This window comes from Microcebus murinus, unplaced genomic scaffold (assembly GCF_040939455.1).
Source record: "Microcebus murinus isolate Inina unplaced genomic scaffold, M.murinus_Inina_mat1.0 scaf008_hap2_Mmur4.0, whole genome shotgun sequence".
Classification (NCBI taxonomy): domain Eukaryota; kingdom Metazoa; phylum Chordata; class Mammalia; order Primates; family Cheirogaleidae; genus Microcebus; species Microcebus murinus.
In genome coordinates, this window is record NW_027438954.1 from 43,600 (window position 1) to 62,265 (window position 18,666).

At 48.2% G+C, this 18,666-nt stretch overlaps 1 protein-coding gene and 1 long non-coding RNA gene across 3 annotated transcripts; one reads left to right on the plus strand and one right to left on the minus strand.

Moving 5' to 3' along the window:
• Window positions 1–1,031: 1,031 nt before the first annotated feature.
• Window positions 1,032–13,363, minus strand: FAM156B (family with sequence similarity 156 member B). 2 transcript variants are annotated; one of them, XM_075999805.1, is made up of 4 exons: window positions 13,193–13,363; window positions 9,145–9,332; window positions 8,010–8,143; window positions 1,032–2,454 (listed from the first exon to the last, which is right to left on the minus strand). In XM_075999805.1, the coding sequence occupies exon 4, from the start codon at window positions 2,342–2,344 to the stop codon at window positions 1,703–1,705; it is 642 nt and encodes a 213-aa protein (XP_075855920.1). In that variant the 5' UTR covers window positions 2,345–2,454; window positions 8,010–8,143; window positions 9,145–9,332; window positions 13,193–13,363; the 3' UTR covers window positions 1,032–1,702. The 2 variants fall into 2 exon arrangements, with proteins under 2 accessions (XP_075855920.1, XP_075855921.1); XM_075999806.1 differs by lacking the exons at window positions 8,010–8,143; window positions 9,145–9,332.
• Window positions 13,364–13,459: 96 nt separating this feature from the next.
• LOC105860717 (uncharacterized) lies at window positions 13,460–18,112 on the plus strand. Its single transcript, XR_012916704.1, has 4 exons — window positions 13,460–13,783; window positions 14,922–14,962; window positions 17,490–17,548; window positions 18,060–18,112. It is a non-coding gene; the product is annotated as an uncharacterized LOC105860717 (long non-coding RNA).
• Window positions 18,113–18,666: the final 554 nt, after the last annotated feature.

The window sequence follows — 18,666 nt, forward strand, 5'->3', positions numbered from 1 at the left end:
CTCCTAGGTTTGCACGCCAGTTCCACCTCCTACCGCCTGCGTGACCTTGGGCAAGTTCCCTACTTCTCTGTACTCTGCTTTCCAAATTCCTAAAAGGGGACTGAAAATGTTGCCAGATGATGGGTCTGTGGGAGAGGACAAAATGAGCTAAACCCCGGAAATATGCACGGACACCTAGTACACAACAGGCAAAGTGCAATGTCACGGTACCCCTTCTCAACCCCACCCGATTCGCCAGTCTGAATTGAGGCCTTTGAGTTTCAAGAAAGAAAAGCCCTCTTTAATTTCCGTCACCCTGGAGCTGGGAGGGAATCCTGGCAGGGGCGGTTTAACTGTCAAGCTCTCCAATGAGATCCCAAGTTCAGAATCTAAGAATCGTACCTGTTTTCAAGCCCCTTTCATGGGCAGGAGACGCGTAGATTTTTGCGGCAACACAGCTCTGGGGTCTACCTAAAAACACAGACTGACACAAAGCAGAATTTGCTTTTAGTTCAGAAGAATCGTACGGTCACTTGCTGGGTACACATCTCAGGATTCTGTAGGGGAAAACAGGGTAGATTGAATCAGTGGTGGCTCTTGAAATTAAAAGACACGTGTCTAAATGCCAAGACGATTTTGAAATAAGTAGAGGATGCTCTGGTTCTCACAAAGCAGGTACAAAACTGCTGTTTGCGGTCACCACCCAGGCACACTAGACCACAGAGAATGACCCCTGGATCCCCTAAGCCAGGGCATCGGCACCAAGGGGCAGGGGCTCCCAAGGTGGGCAGCAGACTCTGCTTCCACGTCTCCCGCGAGTAGGAGTACTCTCTTCCTTCCATTTGTGCCACCCAGCTGATTTGGATGCTGGTCCTGCCTCAGGGCCTCAGCGACTGGACTGCATTCTCTGGTGCACCCTCCCCTGTTCCCCAGCCCCCCAGCACAGAGTTCCCCTTGATGAACTCTTGAGCCACTGCTGGGGATTTCAAGGTAATGATCTCAGATCCGACAGGAAACAAACCACTACTGATAAACAAACCTGAATTCTTGGGTTACTTTCTTTCATACACATATTTATTTGGTATTGACGATGAGGTACCCCATCGGAATTCCTGCGAGGAGGAATACGACTCGACTGTTAAAGAGCAGGGAAACATTTACTTACATTTAGCTTATCATATTCACAATAGTTTACACAAACAGTACAATGGTGAACCACCGAGTTCTCATTCCACATCCCTTTCCCACACTTTGTTCAGCTTCCGGTTCTTGAAACTGGACCTCAGGGTGGCGCGTTGCATTTTGACAGACCTAGCACTGCTTCTCAGAGGCAGTCAGTTAAATGGCACAAAAGCACATGGATAGCAACAAGCCATTGACACTACACAGACATTTTATCTCTTACTGACAACAAGGTAGGGAGCAAAGATGGAGATCCGGGGTGGGAAAGTGACAACATGCACCATGGGAGCCACATGAGATGAGGTGAGGACCCCTGGTACGCAGTCTCCCTTGCCACAGAATGCCTCACAGCGATCCAAGAATGACAGGCACGAGAGAGTAGGACCTTCCTTCCAACATCATGCTGGGAGGATTCTGGTCATGACACAGGTATCGGCCGTCCTCCAACTAGAGCTCACTGTCTGGTCCCACGCCCGGGAGCTGGCAACACCGCATCTGCGCCTGAATCCCTCCTGATCTGCCTCGCGTGACGAGCAGTGTCTCAGTTTTCCTCTAACCACTGCTTGAGCAGCCTCTGGAACACTCTCTTGCTCTCCTGCTGCCTCTCCAGTTGGCGCTTCTCCTCTCTCTCCTGCTGCTGGAGCGCCCCTCCGGGCAGAAGGCCGGGCTGGCTGGTACCCAGGCTGAGGGTCAGGCCGCTGAGGCCCTGCACTAGCGCCTCCCAGGAGGAAGCAGGAGGGGCCCCGCTTCTCTCCCCAGGGATCCCAGAAAGAGTCGGCCTATGGCTCTGGCAGTATCGACACTCGCATCGGAATCGATTCTGATCCCTGTTCCCTGAGGAAACGATCCTGGGTTCCCTCTCAGCCGGGTAAGGTGCCATGTGGTCACGGTGTCTGCGCCTCAGGTGGCCCAGGAATGCTTTCTTCCTCTCTGGGATCGCCAGCCTTTCCCACCGCCTCTCCTGCAGGCTCTTCTCCTCTCGGTACCGCTGCTGGAGCAGCCCCTCTGGCAGGGGCGCAGGGTGGCTGGAGCCAGGACCAGGGGGCGGGTTACCCAGGCCCACCATCAGCTGCCCTGAGGAAGAAGGCCGAGGGGCTGCTGTGCCCACCTGCGCACTCTCTGCAGCCGTCATCTGGGAAGATCCCGACATCGACACTGGATTCCATTTCTGGGGTGGATCCATGGAGGTCTAGTCTGAGCTGGAAGCTCCGCCCGGCCCTTGCGTCTGGACAAGAAGGTGAAGCTGGAAGTTCTCAGATATCCAGAAGGCAGCGAGGAGGGTGTGTGGCCAGACTGAAACAAAAGGTGATAAGGGAAGAAAGGAGAGCCGTCACTATACACCTTACTTAACCTCTCCGTCCCTCCATTTCCTGTGTGTAAAAGGGGGACACTCAGGAGACCCACCTCCTAGGCTTCTGGGCATTGACTGAGATAATACCTGCCTAGAGCACAGAATGTGGCTGGCATATAGCAAAGGTGTTAGAAACAACACCAATCATTGCATCCCTGTCACACGGGATGCAAAAGGGTGCAACGCATTCAGTGATGCCAATTCCTTGCTGACACTTTCCAACCCATTCTATAGAATAATTTTAAGAACAATCAATGTATTGATTGACTAGCACGTGCTCTTCTCACAAGCATTTATTTCCTTTCGTAAAGTAGACTTTTCCTAAATTTTATACCTGGCGGCACATTCTTTTGTATTTTCGCCTTCGTGATCACTGATTTTGCGTCTAGTCAAAAAGGCTGCTCAAGCTATGGAAATCATTTCAAAATTCCCAGCATGTGTACAAAATAGGAGCAGGAGAAAACCAGGAAATTTCCAACAGATACAAAATAGATAACTTCACTTAAACCAAAAGCCTGTTCTTTGAAATGATCAATAAAATTGATCAACCTGTAGCAACAGTGACAGGGTAAAAACAGAGAGAAGCAACAAGGTACCAATAGCAGGAATGAAAGAAGAGATTTCACTATAGACCCAGAGAGCATAAAAGGGACAATGTAGTAATCCTGCAAACAACTCTCTGTGTGAATTCTACAGCTCAGATGAAATGGACCACGTACTCGAAAACCATAAGCTACCAACGTCACGTAAGATGTGGTTCAAACATTGAACTGTGTGCACAGTCCTGTATCTCTTAATGAAGCTGAACTCATAGTTTAAAAACCTTTGCAAAAAGATCCCTAGGCCCAGGCAGTTTCAGTGGCGTATTCTACCAAATGTTAAGTGGAGAAATAACACCAATTCTACACAAGAAAATAAGGCAGAGGGAATACTTCCAACTGATTTTATGAGGCTACCACAGCACTGATACCAAGAAAACTACAGACCAATCAATACTCTTTCTCAATCAGACACAAAATTTTTCAACAACAAACTAGCAAGATAGGAGAAGAAGAATAAACCACAATCGAGGGGGTTCTATACCAAGAACTCAAGGGATGTTCCTTCTATAACTGAAAATCCATCTACATAATCCACAGATTGAGTCATCAGAGGAAGAAGAAAAACAACACGATCACATCAACATGTGCAGAAAAACCATTCGACAAGATTCAAAGTCCACGGATGATATAAAAACTCCAGCACATGAAGACTAGAAGACACTTCCTGAACGCCATAAAGGGCACATACAGAAAAACCTACAACTAACACCCCACTTGATGGTCAAGGCCTGAATGCTTGGGAACGAGGCAAGGATGTCCACTCTCACCATGGCTATTCAACATCATGTTGGAGTCCCCAGACAGGGCAATAATGCCAGAAAACCAAACGGCACATATATCAGAGCACAAGAAATTTTTAAAAATGACCCTTTTGTAGATCACATGATCCTCTACACAGAACACTCCAGTGTATCTTCCCCAAACTCCTGGAAGGAATAATCGAGTTTACAAAGACACAGGGGACAAAGTGGACACACAGAAAACAATCACGTGAGTAAGTGGAAACCTAAATTTAAGAAACAATACTGTTTATAATAGCTACAAATGCACTAGAATAGTTGCGTATGAATCTAAGAAAATATCTACAGGATCTGTATGATGAAAACTATAAAATGCTAATGAAGGAAATCAAAGATGACCTAGTTAAATGGAGAGAAACAATATGTTTGTGGATTGAAAGATTCAACAAAGGAAAAAGTCAATTATGCTCAACTTGCTTTGCACAACCAATGCACTGGCCATTGAAATCCTTGATGGAAATTTATATTATATGCATATCAACAAGCTGATTGTACAATTTATGTGGAAGTTTCAATTTTTCAAAAAGATGTAAAGATTTGGAGAAATTGCATTATCTCATTTTTAGACTCGCTATAAAGCTGCAGTCCTCGGGACTCCTGTGTTAGAAAGGGGTAGACATGCAAATCAATAAAAGAAAATAGTCCATAAATACATCCACACAAATATGGTCAAAGGACTTTAGACAGGGATGTAAAAGGGAATTCAAAGGAGAAAGGATGATCTTTTCAATAAATGGTGTTGCATATCCACATGGAAAAATATGAACCTCAACCTCGACATTTACAGGCAATTAACTAAAAAGGGTTCAGGGATGTACACGTCAAGGCTACAATCATATGACTTTCCTGAAGAAACCACAGGAGAACATCTTTGTGAGTTGATGAAAGGAGAGTCTTCGACATGACACCAAAAGCACGATCCGTGTAAGAGAAAAATGAACAAAGTGGACTGTAGCAAAGTTTAAAACACTTGCTCTATAAAAGACAGTGCGTGAAGAGAATGAAAAGCAAAAGTGTACATTAGGAGAAAATGTTTGTAAATCACAGACCTGATAAAGACCTCATCTGCAGAATAGAGAAAGCAGTTTCAGAATCAACAAACAACCAACATCCTCATTAGAATGGGGGAAAGGCTTGATTGAAGACGAGCCCAGGAAAACAACATCCAACATCATGAACCATTAGGGGAATGTGAATTAAAACCGAGATGAGATACCCCATTGCACCTATTAGAATGGCCCAAGTTTAAAGTACTGGTGGTACCAAGTGCTAGACAACATGGGAGCAACTAGAACACCCACATGTTGCTGGTGGGGAAGCGAGCAGTACAGCCAGTTTGAGAAGCAGTCTGGTGGTTTCTTTTAAGTTCCACAGACATTTACCACAGGACACAACAATCCTACTCCTGGTTCTTTACCCTAGAGCAGGCGTCCTCAAACTACAGCCCTCGGGCCACATGCGGGCCGCCTAGCACATTTATCCGGCCCTCCGGGTGTTTTTGCCACCGCTGCCTGTCCTGCTTAGCAGCCGACTTGTCCCGGGCCCACAGTGCACACTCTCCAACGGTCTGAGGGACAGTGAACTGGCCCCCTGTTTAAAAACTTTGAGGACCCCTGCCCTAGAGAAACGAAAACTTAGATTTGCACAAAAGCCTGCCCATAAATGCTGAAAGCAGCTCTATTCCTAATCGCCCCAAACTAGAGACAACACGAATGTCCTTCAATGGAAGAATGGAGAAAGAAACTTGGTATTGCATACAGTGGAATAATGGTCAGCACCGTAACATAGAACAGACAATCGATAGAGGCATTTGAGATTCATCCGAGATGTTGCATCGTAAAGAAGCCCACCTCACAAGGCTAGAAAGTGTATGGTTTCATTGCTGACACTCTCCACAAGACAAAACTACAGAGAAGGACACAGATCACTTGGTGGCAGGCAGCAGAGGTAAGGAAGGTGTAACTGTGAAGGGGTGGCTCCAGATGAGTGTTGTGGAGTCTGGGGACTGTTCTGGATCTTGACTGCAGTGGTGGTTACAAGAATCTATGTGTGTGTTAAAGCTTCTAAACTATACTCCCAAGAAAAAATGTCAGATCAAAACCCCCAGTGGTCAAGTCTAGAATAAGGGCCTCTCTCTACAGTCATTCTTTCAATAAACACATCTTGGATGAATCTAAAAATAATTTACATTAAATGCTAAATCGAAACATTACCTCACATCCCAGGATCTGTTCTTTTAGCAAACTTGGAAACCCAGAATTCACTAGTTTTCTTCAGAGGCTACTGGTACTGAGAAATTTTTATTACCGAATCGTGTCTACCAGCACACACCAGGGCAGGAAACACAGAACAATATTAGAAATATTTTGAATCGTATGACATGACAGTGCACACTTCCAAACACATCCGTCCCAGAGAGAGAGTTTTTTAACATTTGAGTAACTGAAATCTGTGTTTCCAACTAGTCAGTTCAGTGACATCCTGTGGGCCATCTCTAGCCTGCACAAACACTCACGTGTGGAAAATGATCTTCTTAACACAATTACCTCCAAACCAATTTTCACATGTCCCACAGTCTCTCTCAGGATCGTATTTCTTCATGCAGGCAGCTAATCCTCAGAAAGAAAAACAACAACAACAACAACAAAAATCACCTCACAAACACTTTTGTATGAAGAAATATTGAGACTTTGCAGACATCAATTCACAACCGGCCCGTGTTTTGAACACCCTTTTCTCTCTTTTTCCCTGCTTCGACTCTGTAAAATGAAATATTTTGCTGTCCTATCTCGAGGTGCACCACAAGTTTCTCAAACCACACCCATGAAGCTACTCAGGATCCTTTACAGAGACATTAAGGACAATGAGGCCTGGAGAAGTCCCCTCTGTGGGAACACAGGAGCAGCTGGGGCAGTAATGTCTCTTCCCTTCCTTCATCATCACCCCCTTTCATTCCTTCATCAGTCACTTGTCCCCAAGGAATAACAATCTAACATCGAACCCGCTTAATACATCAAAAATACATCGGCCTCAAATTTCCTGCATCAAACACAGCTTCTGAAGAGAGGGAAAAGATGCTGGGCACGAGTGAACCCAGAAAGAGCAGTCACCAGAGCTTCAGACGGGGAGGGGATGTCCCTTGGTGCAGGGTTTCCCCACTGTGATGGTTAATGTCACATGTCAACTCGGCTAGGTTACGGTGCAGGTCATTTGGTTAAATACCACTCTAGATGTTGCAGGGAAGGTATTTATGGATGTGATTAACACTTATTATAATCTGTAGACTATAAGTAAAGCCCATTACCCTCCATGACAGGGGTGGGCTTCCTCCAACCAGTTGAAGGCCTTAAGAGCACAGACCGATGCTTCCCAAGGAAGCAGCCATTCGGTTGAAGACTGCGACATATAAATAGAAACCCTGCCTGAGTTTTCAGCACGCTGGCCTGCCTGCAGATTTCAGACTTGAGACTGCAAAATCAACTCTTACTCAAATTTCCAGCCACGTGACCTGCCCTCCAGATTTCAGACTTGCCAGTACCCTCAATCCCTTGAGCCGACTCCTTTAAATAAATCAACTTCCCGATAGACAGAGGGAGAGAGAGTTGTATAGACGTATAGATATCCTATTGGTTCTTCTCCTCTGGAAAAAACCCTAATACACCCACAATATACCACATCTTTCTGTGGTCCAATTTCCAAGTAACCACATTATCACATGTCCAGTACTTTGTATTAAAACCAGCGTGACAGAAAACAGCTTATGTGTAATTAGTGCCTTCCACATGCCAGGGAATGTGAGCTAGGTGTTCTATATCCCTCATCTCATGTAGGTTTCTCTCTAAAGTAGGTAGAGTTATTGTCATTTTACCAATGAGGAATTTGAGGCTTAAGGAGACAGAGTTCATTGCCAGGGTCCATGGTGGAAGCCAGTGTGAGTGAAAGCTCTGGGACCTGAAGCAGAGGGAGAGGACTTTGGAGAGACAAGGTGGGAGCAGGTCACAGAGAGCCTCCAATGGCGCACAAGAACAGCGAGGAATCACACACCCTGTGACTTGCACCGGGGCACGCCCCAGAACAGAAGTGGCACCGACCTACCTGAGGACAGAAATGCAGCTGCAGTGAATGGATCGCTCAATATAAGACGACGAGTGTTTATGGTTCCCAGATGGGGAGCCCACAAGGGGACAGTCAGCATTCTGGGGAGAGGTCTTCGGTGCAAGAGGGAAAACCTGGTAAGAGTATGGCAGAGAATGAAAGAAGCTCTAGGGCTGGCCAGAGAAGTCTAATGAGATTGTCATGTTTTTCCTTCTGTGGGCGATGCAGTTTGTAAGGGCCTTCCTCCGAAGTACCCCGTGGCCTTGCCGGTAGTTGTGATGAGAGGTGACATCTCAGGATCAGTTCTATAGACTTCCCTTGCATGTCTCATCACATACTCACAAACATACCCCTCTTAGTTTGGCAGCATTAGTAGTAATAGTAAAAACTCCATTTCACGGGTAAGGAGGGTAATTTTCTCAAGATGATATGACTGCAAACGGCAGAACTGGGTTGGAAGGAAGCTTGCCTAGAATCACAACTAGTGTCCTTAGCCACTACACTGTATTGCTCCTTCCAAAAACATTCCACAGTGCTCCCTGTAGCAGGAAGTCTGCTTTTGTCTGTGAGTATAAAGAAAATTCTTCCTCCATTGGGCCGAATCAGAAAGGCAGGTCAGCAGGAAGGGTGGCCTAGGCATGGTATAACCTGTGACCCACTGTTGCCACCAAGCACCATCTCTCTAATCTGTTGTTTTCTGCTACATTTGCTCCAGGACTGACAGCCAGATAGGGCAATATCCGAGTGCAGAAAGGCACTTTCCATTCCTGCAGCATTTCTGTGAGCAAGGAGCTATCCCAGAAGCCCCCCAGCAGACAGTTTCTTCCTTTCCCACGGGCCAGCACTGGGGCACAGCCCTGTTTCTCAATCAGTCTGCAACAAGTAGAATGGGATGACCATGGTGGCCATAGATGAAAGGCTCAGGACCAAAGAGGCTCCTTGCAAGACTTGCCCTTCTTATTCCCCCTTCGGCCTCAGCTTAGACAGCACTTCCCCCAGGAAGCCTTCGCTGACCTCCTTCACAAGTCCTGAATGGGGAACCCTCCTCTGAGCTCCCATAATACCCTGCAGTTCCCCTGCCCGGCCCCAGCCCCACTCAGTTGTCAACAGATGGTTATTTGTCTGTCCCACTCACCAGGCCAGGAGCTGATGGTACCCAGGGACTTTGTCTTCTTCACGCATCACAGAGCCTCGACCCCAGTGGACATTCACAAACATCTGTCAAACCTAAGGTGGAGAATCTGGGGCCCCTTCATAAACATCTCATTTAATATGTCAACCCTGCAGAATCCATATTTTCCCATGTTGCAAAGGTGGACATTCCTGCGTGGAGAAGTTAAATAATGTCCCTAAGATCACACAAACAGCCAGAAAGAAAACGACTGCAGATGCAGCCACCCTTGCCGGCACCGCCTCACCGGATTCTCAGCCTGCCCAGATGCCTAAGGCAGAAAGTGATCCTGAGGGACAGACTTCACACAGGAAAGTCTTGGGGGCTGGCTCGGGTGTCCAGAGCTGGCCCGGGTGTCCAGAGCTGGCCCTGGGGTCAGGTAACTGATTCTGCAACCATTTCCTATGACGTTCTAGTGCTGGGCTGTGTTCTCAGTGCCGGGAATGCCGCATAGAACAAACCTCACAATCTGCTCCCCCTCGTTAGCTTGATTCTCATGTTGGGAAGGAGAAAGAAAATAGCCAACGAGGCAAAACATGTTATGTCCAGCAAGGCGCCCTATGAACAGCTTTGCACTCATTCTCACAATTAAGACAGTGACAAGTCATAGATTTTTCAATGTTGCACAATGATGTGAAATAAATACCCTTATAAAATGAATTTATTTTAGGGATAAGAAACAAATTTCATTTAATAACATCCATTAAATAGTAGCTTGACACTTTTCCAAATGGCAAAATCATACAGCTAAGTGACTGGGATCTGTGCAAGGTAGCTGGGTGCTGAGAACTGTGCCCCTAGCCTGGTGCAATGCCGGGGAATAAAGAGTCAGAGTCCCAGCCGTGCAACGCCACTCAGATTAATGAAAGCATTTGTCCTGCACCCGGCACACACGTTCTCTGTTACGCCCACCCACATAACCTGCATCCTGCATCTAGGTCTACAATGGAGGGGACGCTCCTCTTAGCAGCGTCAGTACAAAGGAACAGTTAAGCCAGTAAACACCCAGCGATGCCCACTTCTGAGTGTGAGAGGGGAAAATGAACAGAGCAAGGAAACATGGCCCCTGCCTTTGGGGCCTCACAGCAGGTGGGAAAGAGACACACAGTCTGTGGGAAAGCAGCGGGAGTACAGGGGAGGGCACAGGGGAAGGCCCCAAGGAGGAGTGGCCACAGCAGCAAGAGGCAGCCAAGGAGAAAGTCTCCTGCGAGAGAAGAGCTCACGTGGACTCACCTGAGGTCACCCGCCACTGTATTCACGTCATAGATTCTACGGATCTGGGCCAGAGTGACTGCTACACCTGTCACTTACAAAATAAAATAACCTGACTGGCCTGGGTGCGTTCATCCTACGGGTGTTCCCGAGGGCCCCTCTACTCAGCGATCCCTTCAGTGAGTTATCCAACACAGCCCCGTCCCCAGGGCACATCTAGTCTGAGGAAGTACAATCTTGACCCAGGTATAGCATGAAGGGAATATACTGATACTATTAATAGATACTTGTGGACAGAGTGGGGGTAGAGGACAGGATGCTCCTCACAGCCCTGGATGAACAGAAATTTCAGCACAGGATCGGCCATGTTTGCTCATTCACACTATGTTATTTCCAGTGGAGAAACAGCAGGTATCACAACAGCTGTACACGGCGAAGGGGACAATATGGGTACGATATGGTTCTGGACAGTGTGTGGGGGGGGAAAGACACAAAAACCCTTAGGATTAACAGAAAATTAAGCCAAGATATTTGCTGTATCCACTTGTTTACAATACCGTGGTCCCTCTGTGTCTGTGGGGCATTGGCTGGGACCCCCAGGGAGGCCAAAATCCTCAGATGGTGACCTCCCTGCTATAAAATGGCATAGTATTTTAATGCAACCTACGCACTTCCTCCCATATATTTTACATCATCTCCAGATTACTTATAACACCTAGTGCAATGTAAATGCTATGTAAATAGTCATGCTGTATTTTTAAAAATTTGTATTGTTTTGTTTCTAATCTTTTGGATCTGGAGTTGGCTGAATCCTGGGAGGTGGGACTTGGGGTATGGAGGGCTGACTATATCATTTCCAATGAACCAAGTGCCGGTATAACCATGGCTACATTGCACCAAGTGGGTAACACGGGTCATCGTCACTCACAGATAAATGTGCCCCAGCCCCTGCTCAGCGCCTGGTTCCAGGATCTGTGCTTTGGTACATGTGGCTCACAGGGGACTGTTTCCTGCAGGATAACAATCCTCAGGGTGCTCACAGTCTGGGAGACAGGGAGGTGTAGTGAAGATAACGACAGAACTCGCCATGAGAGCCTGTCTCTTCCCTGGCTGGCCTGAGCCAGGGGAGGCGTGGAAAGCAGACGAGGGCCCCATAGTTCAAGTGGCTGGGAACGACTTCTCCCAGGGCCTGCTATGTTACATAATGTTATCATGCCCACTTGCAGATGAGGTAACTGAGGATCAGAGAGGTTCAGCAACTCAGTCAAGGTCACACAGCTACACAGTGCTGGGGACCATTTCTCACTTAGGTCTGTTAAAATGCAAAGTCTCTGCACTATTCAGTACACCAATCTCAATCTCTCTCTCTCTCTCTCTCTCTCTCTGTTTCCATGTTGTCACCTGTTTTAATCCACATCCACCATCATATACTTTACCTGTGGCTCTCCTTACCTTCAAATTCTTATAACCTGCTAAATACAGTATAGATTTTGTTTTAGCACATCAGGCCTTTTACTATAAAAAAAAATGTAAATTTCCCTTGCCACGCACAATTGCTCAGCCCAGAACTGAACATTTATCTTGAGTTTGATTCCACCCAAAGGTTGGATAAAGGAAATGGATCACTGCGATTCAGAGTTTTAACTTAGCTATATCACCCAATCCCAAGCACAATTTTACATGCAATCAATATCCAGCTAGAACACTAAAACCAGTGCTTCCCTATGGAAAGTATTCACAAAACATTTTATTAAATGCCAAAAAGTTCCAGGTAAGAGACGCTGTCCCTCTGACAGGCAACCGTTGAAATTCTCTTCCTAAAAATACAGAAATCCCTTCTCTTTGTCCTTTTTCTCCCTTGCTGGGACCCTGAGAGCCTCAGCCAAGCAAGTCCATTCACTATTGCTTTTTGCAAACACAAACTCACAAAAGAACCCTCAGGCACACACACATTCATTACACCCAATAGGGGTATGTTAATATAGGGAAATTGTACTGGAAATGCAAATGGCAATCTGTGACTAATCATAAAACCAACTTTTGGATGGCATAGAGGTCTGCTGTCCCGGATGGGCTGCACTCCAGCAAAGTGGACAAGCAAAGATGCCTTCCTTCTCTAAATATTCAACACTGCAGCTTGGATGGTTATTTGATTAAAATAAAAAGGTCTCCCTAATTGTACGCTAATGAAGGAGTCACAGAGCCTACTTACTGAACGCATGTCTATTCCTATGCCACATCAGGACCCATCTCTCTCACACGTCCTAGAAAGAGTTTCTCTGACTGTCTCTATACCGGACATGTAGTTTTCCTTGAAAATGCTTCAGTCATTCCGTCGTCCTATTGTGGGGTGGGTGGGAGGGAGGTGACGCCAAGGAAACAAGTTCTTCCTGAACCTGTTGAACACTGATTGCTGCCCGATTACATCCCTATGCCTGACAGTGCCCGCAGCAAGTTTCAGGATGGGCTTTCTCCGCTTAAACATGGCCATCCCCAACTAGGGAAGGAGAAATACGACACACGCAGACTGTACCACCGCCATTCTCACGCTGAGGAGAGAAGGGCGTCAGAGGACAGCAGGTGTTCGCTCAGAAAGCAGCGTTCCCCGCTGGCCAAACAGAAGGATTCTAGTCCCAAGACACTAACGCACACCTGTCCAGTTCTAGGGAGACTCTGTCTCTCGCTGTCTCTCTCCGAGTCTCCCACCCCCCTTCTCCATCCGTCTCTCTCTCGCTCACGCTCTCCCCCTGACTCCCGGGCTCATTCTCTCTCTGTCTCCCTCTCTCGGGCTCTCTCACACGCGTTCTTGCTCCGGAGCCGGTTCCCGCCGTCCAGACGCCAGCGCGCTGCCTTCTTTCCTCTGCCCTGGGACGTGGCGTAGCCCGCTCGGAACTGAAGGGTTAAGACCACGGAGAGGAGCCCTCCCACGGCCGGCTAGAAAGGCTACACCGGGGAAGGCGGTGCGTGCCCGGGGTGGGGGCGGGGGCTGGTGGGTGGTGGTGGTGGTGGTGGTGGCTGTTTGACGTCACAGGGATGGGACGCCTGAGAGAAACTTGACCTTCGATTGGTTGCCGGGGGCCGCAGTGCACGCCGGGAGGGAAAGGAAATCAGGTTTCTCTCCTGGGGCGGCCAGGTGAGTTGTGGCTACCGCGCTGCCCTGCTCTGCTCCGCTGAGACGTGGTGTCAGGGCCGGCCCTCCCGGCAGTGCCCTGGGGCGTCCTAGGAGCGGTCCTCCCGTCCTGGACGCGACGAATGCTTCCGGAAGCCGTGGGAAGAAATTCCGGGCAGCAGAGGTAACTTCACAGGGGAGGCGCGTAGGAGCTGGCTGGAGGGATTGGAGGAGGCCGACTTCTCTGGTGATTGGCTGGGAGTTCTTGTGTACAGCGTACAGGTGAGAAGTGGCACCAGCTCTTTGAATTAGTTTATTTACTAACTGTTTGTGCGTCGGCGATAATTGTGTGTAGATGGAGGGTTTGTCTGGCTTACACTCGAAAGGAAAGACAGAAAGCAAACAAGTCAGGAAATTGGATTTGTTCAGCTTACTGCCCTAGGGAGAGCGCACCTGTCTGGAGATCAGAGTGTCTGGGCGGGAAGCTTTTGCCTTTACTTTTATAGGGAGGCGTAACCAAGTGTTAATGGGGTGGTTTATGGAGGAGGGTGTTTTCGTGAGACAAAGAACAAGGACTGGGAGTGTCTGTCATCCTCGAGTCTGGTGGGAGTCCTGGCCCAGAGTGGCCACACAGCAACCCTTATCTAAGTCACATGAATAGAGTGGTCCTTTGTGGGCAGCCCTTTTCCAGAACAGGAAAGCATGCAGAGAGTTACTTGTTGTGGCTTATTTCAGGAATCAGGTGAAGTGCCCCATTGTCAACAGGTCAAAATAAGCAAGGCATCTTTCCTGACTGTCCAAGCAGTTGCACAAATTAGCAGAGAGATGCTCCCCCCCTCCCCCCGGAAGTATCCGACCTGTGAACACCATTTTATAATTTTTGAAACTTAATATTTTTGTGATCTAAATGAAGGCAGCAAAAATGCATAACTATCCCAGAATATTATCATCATCTTCATTTTACAAGTGAGGTAACTGAGTCAGAGAGAGGGTAAGTAACCTGCCCAAAGTCACACCAGGAATAAATGGTGGAGGCTTGATTTAAATCCAGGTGTCTGCAGCTTCAGCACCTCTCTGCTATGCAGCCATCACCTATCATTTCCAAACTCACATATCCGGCTAAGTCCTCTCTCTGAAACTACAGACGTGCTGAGCCAACTGACACCCCAAAGGCAGATTGCACTCAAAGGGTCCCTGGGCAGCAGAGGTGACTTCACAGAAAGGAGTGTTAGAGATCCAGGGTCCCAAAGGCCCTAGCCCACCCTCTGGAGGGAGAGAGGGGCTACAAGAGGAAGATTAGCACATTTGAGGGGTTGGAGGTATCTCTGAGAGACGGGCTGATGGACTATTACACTGCACACATGTGATAATACACTTATTACTTTGAATTTATTTATTTTTCTATTTTTTTTTTTTTTAGCATTGGCAGTACCTGTCCAATGGTTACAATACCCGAAACAGGTATGTAAAATCAAGCTGATACATGGATAGAGGTTCCCATTTTACCTGGGAGGACCTGACAAGAAAACGCCAGTCTGCTATGTAAAAAGACACATTCTCCTATACCAAAAGGATGCAGCAAATTAGTCATTATTCCTAATTATTATTATCATTCTCCTATTACAGGTGAGGCTTCATAGGCACAGAGAGGTTAGGTCAGCTCCCGAGAGTCACTCAGGTTTCAAGTGCTTGAGTCCCAGAGCACCTAATACTCGATATGTCCCAAGCTGAACCCATCCACCCCCACTCTCTGGACACCTGCCCCTCCTCAGTGGTGCCTAACACAGTGAAAAGCAGCACCTTCTGCCCAGCAGCTTAGGCCGGGGATCTTTAAAGCCATCCCGATTGCTGCCTTTCTCTCACCACCCCCACAGTGGCTAAGTCTGGCCACTTTGACCTCCCACGTCTAAGTAAGGTCTTTACACTTCTCTCCATTACAACAGGAAGTTCCCTAGTCCAGTCACACTCATCTCTCTCCTTGTCGACCACCAGGGTCATCATAGCTAGTCTTCCCACTGCCAGCCTTGTCCCCTTATCCCCCAAGCATCCTCTGTCCCAGTGCCTGATGGACCTTTCATAACTCCTTGTGGTGTCGTATTACCCCTGCTCAAACTCTGCAGGGGCTGCTTGTTGCTCTTAGGATAATGTCCAACCTCCCAGACTAGGCACATCTGGCCCAGCCTACCTCAAAACACCTCAGCTGTAGCAGACACCTGCTGCTGCACCCCACACTTAATGTTCCAGACATCTAAACCTTTGTGTTCATCGGATGCCCACCCATGCCCTCTCTGTCCCTCCCTCTCTCTCTGCTGTCTACAGCCTTACACCTGCTGTCCCTTCTGTCTGGCCTGCACTTCCTCCCTCCTCCTCTGCCTGATTCCTGCTTACCTTCAGCCCTAAGGTTAAGGAGAGCCATTTCTATTTTACCTTGGGAGTATCTGGATAAAAAGGCACACTTACTGGTTCAATATTTTTACTGATGGGCATGTGTTGGAGATCCTTTTAAATCCCCAAATGGACCAGTGAATGGGAAATACAGTCTGGGGGCAGGGTTTTCTGGGGCCCTGACATGCTTGCCTCCTCACTGAGGTGTCCCTAACACATGGCACAATGTGAATGGGACTTCCTGGAGCCTGGCTAGCGAGGACTTAGTGTGTGCTGCGCATGTCTGAGTTTTATTTCCCAAAGACCTAGAGAAGTAAGTGTCAAATCCTCCATCTACAAACAAGGACCCAAACTGAAAAAGGTTAGGTCGCCGATGCTGAAAAGGCTGCATCTGGGAATCACACATCTGGTTCTGTGTGACTCCAAAGCCAGGCCTCTGTCCACTCCACTCACACACTTTCCACGACAGACTTTGCTTGAGTCCCCCTTGACGGGATGCAGATACTGTCCTGTGATGGGATAGCGTCTTTCCAACACCGTGTCCCTGTGAAATGCAGGACAAAGACACCTTGAAAGGCCCTAAGATGCTGCATGTCTTCCATCTGAGGAGCTCTCCTGGAGTCCCGTGGTGTGAAAGGCTTGCCCGGGAGCTAACAGCTGAGCAGGACTTTGACTTCTAGGGCTCCTCTAGGGGAGGCACTTTGCCATATGAGAGCGACTTTTGCAGTCTACCCCCACCCCCAAATTATGTCTCCATTGGCCTCACTCTGTTTAACAGATAAGAATATGGAGGGAAACAGCCAGAGGGAGTGTTTTTAGTGGCTGCCACACAGCTCTGGAGTTGATCAGACTGAAAGGTGGTTTGGAGCCCCAAAGACCAACCAGGAGTAGAAACCTGCTCCTGCTGTGTTGAGCTCTCTGTTCTCAGCGCTCTCTCGTGTAAAGTGTGGATAACCAAAGGGTCTACCGCACAAACCTCTCCTGACCAGAGAAGTCTGTCCTGACAGGAGCCTCTCACGCACACACCCCTTGGGCGAGGAGGAAGGGGTGTCCTGAGGGCACCATGAGTTCTGCCATTGCTCGCCTCACCCCACCTCAGCTCACCTGCTCAGAGGGGATAGTGCAGTGCATCCCTGCATCCACCACCTGTGTCCAGTACGTAGAGACCTCCTGTCCATTTGGCTCTTAGGACATGTTCATTCAGTGAATGAAGGACCTTGGTCCAGGGTGCTGGTCAGTAATGGGCAGCTGTGACCGTAGCAGTTCTTTCAGCACTAGAAATGGTACAGGAGAACTGAGTGAGCAGAGGACATCTCTACAGTCACATTCTCTTCCGTTTGGGTTGAGGGAAGAGGATAGTATCTTTTATCCCATCCCTAATTCCAGAACTCCTAATAAAAGAGGCTACTAAATTCTTTAGACACGTGTTGACTGATCTGTTCCACTGTGAGTCTCAGGTCTAGCCTCCCAGTGGGACCGCACTGGTCAGTCCCCAGAAGTTTCCCATGTCCCTGTGGCCAGTGCACATAGTTGCACTGTTCATTTGGAGAATGGTTGAGTGAACTCAGGCCTGCTAATTGAATATGTGGTCCTGTGGCTACAGCCCAGATGTCCGCGGCGACCAAGACATGAGGACAGGATGAAGACATGAGTCAAGTTCAGGTAACCTCTGTCCACCTCACCTGGTTGTCTTGGCTGTTTGCCCAAACCATCCTGTCTTAGACTGGTCTTCCCCTGTGTCCCTGCTTTGCCTGAACTTAGCTGGTCCACACAGATGTGCCCTCAGTATCTATGTCCCTTGGTTGTCCTTCCTGGTCTAGCTGACTGACCAGAAGCTTACTTGGCCCAGCAGGATCCTGTCCCTGTTACCTCCTGTCCCTGTTCAGCCCTTACCCCTGCTCTCAACTGCACTGACATCCTTGTAGCATCTTTGCTGTGCTGGGCATGCTCTGCCTCTGACACTTTCCCCCACCTGTTCTCTCTGGAAAGCCCTGACTCCACAAACCTGCTTGGCTGACTCTTCTACCCATTCACGTCTTTGTCAAAATGTCACCTTCTCAATGCAGCCTACCCAGGTCACTCTGTTTAATAGTTTAAGCCGCAGCTAACCCAGTTCATCCGCACATTCCTGAGCTTATTACCATGATCTAAATACTTTTTCTTTTTTTCACAGCCCCCATCACCTCCTAACATACTGTCCAGTTGATTAAATTACCACATGGAGCGTTTACTGTGTGCCGCCTACGACTTCTCCTTCGGGCGATGTGAGATCCAGGGCAGGGCTTTCTGTTGATTTGGTTCACTGATGTATGTATTATCCGAAATCCTCGGGCAGTGCCTGGCACATAGAAGACCCTCACTAAGGATTTGTTGCTTGAAGAAACGAGTCTGCTTCCCCCACTAGGCTATGGGACCCTTGTGGGTCTGCTTCTCCCCCATGTGACGGAGCCCTGTGTGCGTGTGACCATGTGACTATGACCAAAAACAAGGCTCAGGCAGGAAGGAGAGTTTCTGAAGAACAAACATGTCAGCGAGAAGGAGGTTTTCCCACCCTGGGGAGACAGGGGTGCTCTTGCATGACAGCCTTGGTGCAGAGGCGTTGATCCTTTGCAGGCTTGGGGATGCATGAAAATGAAGAGAGGGGTTGCTTTACATCAGACCGAGAATATGTTAGAAAGTGGCCCTTAGTAGGGCAGACAGAGCTTCCTGCTCTGTTGAAATCAGATTGAAACGGCAGCCCCAGTGGTTGCAGAGAAACTCACCTCCACCTGCCATGTGAT

What these genes read in the sequence shown, in the direction of transcription:
- FAM156B (XM_075999806.1), bottom strand. Translation starts at nt 2,344, where the DNA reads ATGGATCCACCCCAGAAATGGAATCCAGTGTCGATGTCGGGATCTTCC.